The sequence below is a fragment of the Akebia trifoliata genome, unplaced genomic scaffold, assembly GCF_017979445.1.
Source record: "Akebia trifoliata isolate Shusen 1 unplaced genomic scaffold, ASM1797944v1 Contig01060, whole genome shotgun sequence".
Classification (NCBI taxonomy): Eukaryota; Viridiplantae; Streptophyta; class Magnoliopsida; order Ranunculales; family Lardizabalaceae; genus Akebia; species Akebia trifoliata.
In genome coordinates this window covers 21408-22483 of record NW_028237455.1, presented here as the reverse complement: position 1 = coordinate 22483, position 1076 = coordinate 21408, and the positions used below count along the sequence as shown (strand labels likewise).

Below are 1076 nucleotides of genomic sequence, written 5' to 3'. Positions count from 1 at the left end.
CAGCGAGGAATTCACGAGACGAAGTTTCCACTCTCCACGTCAGGGTAGTCGATTGAGCACGCCACGTGGGTAGTCCGATTATCACGACTCTTTATTTATATACGTATGCTCGAAACTTGGATACTTAGTCAATACGAGGAGAGAGAGAGGAGAGAAGATAGAGAGAGGAGAGAGAGGGAGAGAGAGAGAGAGATCGAGAGGAGGAGAGATGAGAGAGAAGACGAGGGAGAGAGACGAGAGATGAGAGAGAGAGACGACTCTCACCACCACCATCACATTCATCTTCTGGAGATGGCACAGCAGATGACCCCAAATGACCAGCAGAAGAACCTGCTGCTTCAGAATTTCCTACAATTAAAAAAAAAAAAAAAAAAGATAAATATTACATTCGCAAAATCGATTAAAAATGAAAAAAGAGAAAATTTGAAGATAAATGTGGTGTGTCCTCTGGGTGGGTCTCCGTACCGTTTTTAGATGATTGCGAAAGATTTGTGTTACGAGGGACAGGAACAAGCTCACCATCAGATACCCTTTCTATTATGTTCTCCTCTCTTTCCTTTTTGGTTTCATCATCTTTTTTTTCTTCTTCTCTTTCATTAAAACCAACGCCTAAGTCCATCGGAAACCCTAAACTTAACTTATGAGTTATCTCTACAAACCCAACTGTTCTTGAAGCTTCACCTAAGCTCAAATTCTGCTCCATTTCTCACCCACAAATATAACAAAACAGGAGAGCGAGAGCGAGAGCGAGAGAGATGGTGCAGGGGAAGAGAAGAAGAAGGAGAATATAAGTAGTAAGAAGAGTGCCAAAGTCACGTTGACTTGTGTTGATTGGTCATCCTTAATCATTTTAAGTAAGAACAAGAGAGTGTAATTTAGATTAGGTTTACGTCCTTGATAATAAGTCACTGTAGCATTTTTCTTGATGATTTAATCATGAAATTTTGAATTTTTTTTTAATGCTCTTTAAATACTTAAATTACTCAATCAAAATTTGAAAAAAAAAAGATTAATTAAAATTTTATTGTTAAATCATAAAGAAAAAACACTGTTAACTTAGTAAACCTAACCTTGCA

At 37.8% G+C, this 1076-nt stretch overlaps 1 protein-coding gene across 1 annotated transcript; it reads right to left on the bottom strand.

Annotated features, from left to right (window-relative positions):
- Positions 1-235: 235 nt before the first annotated feature.
- Positions 236-781, bottom strand: LOC147380726 (uncharacterized; the record flags this gene model as incomplete). The annotated part of the gene is made up of 2 exons (XM_086431336.1): positions 466-781; positions 236-348 (listed from the first exon to the last, which is right to left on the bottom strand). Coding segments are annotated over exons 1-2 (351 nt in total), but the record flags the coding sequence as incomplete, so codon positions are not given.
- Between the last annotated feature and the right edge of the window lie 295 nt (positions 782-1076).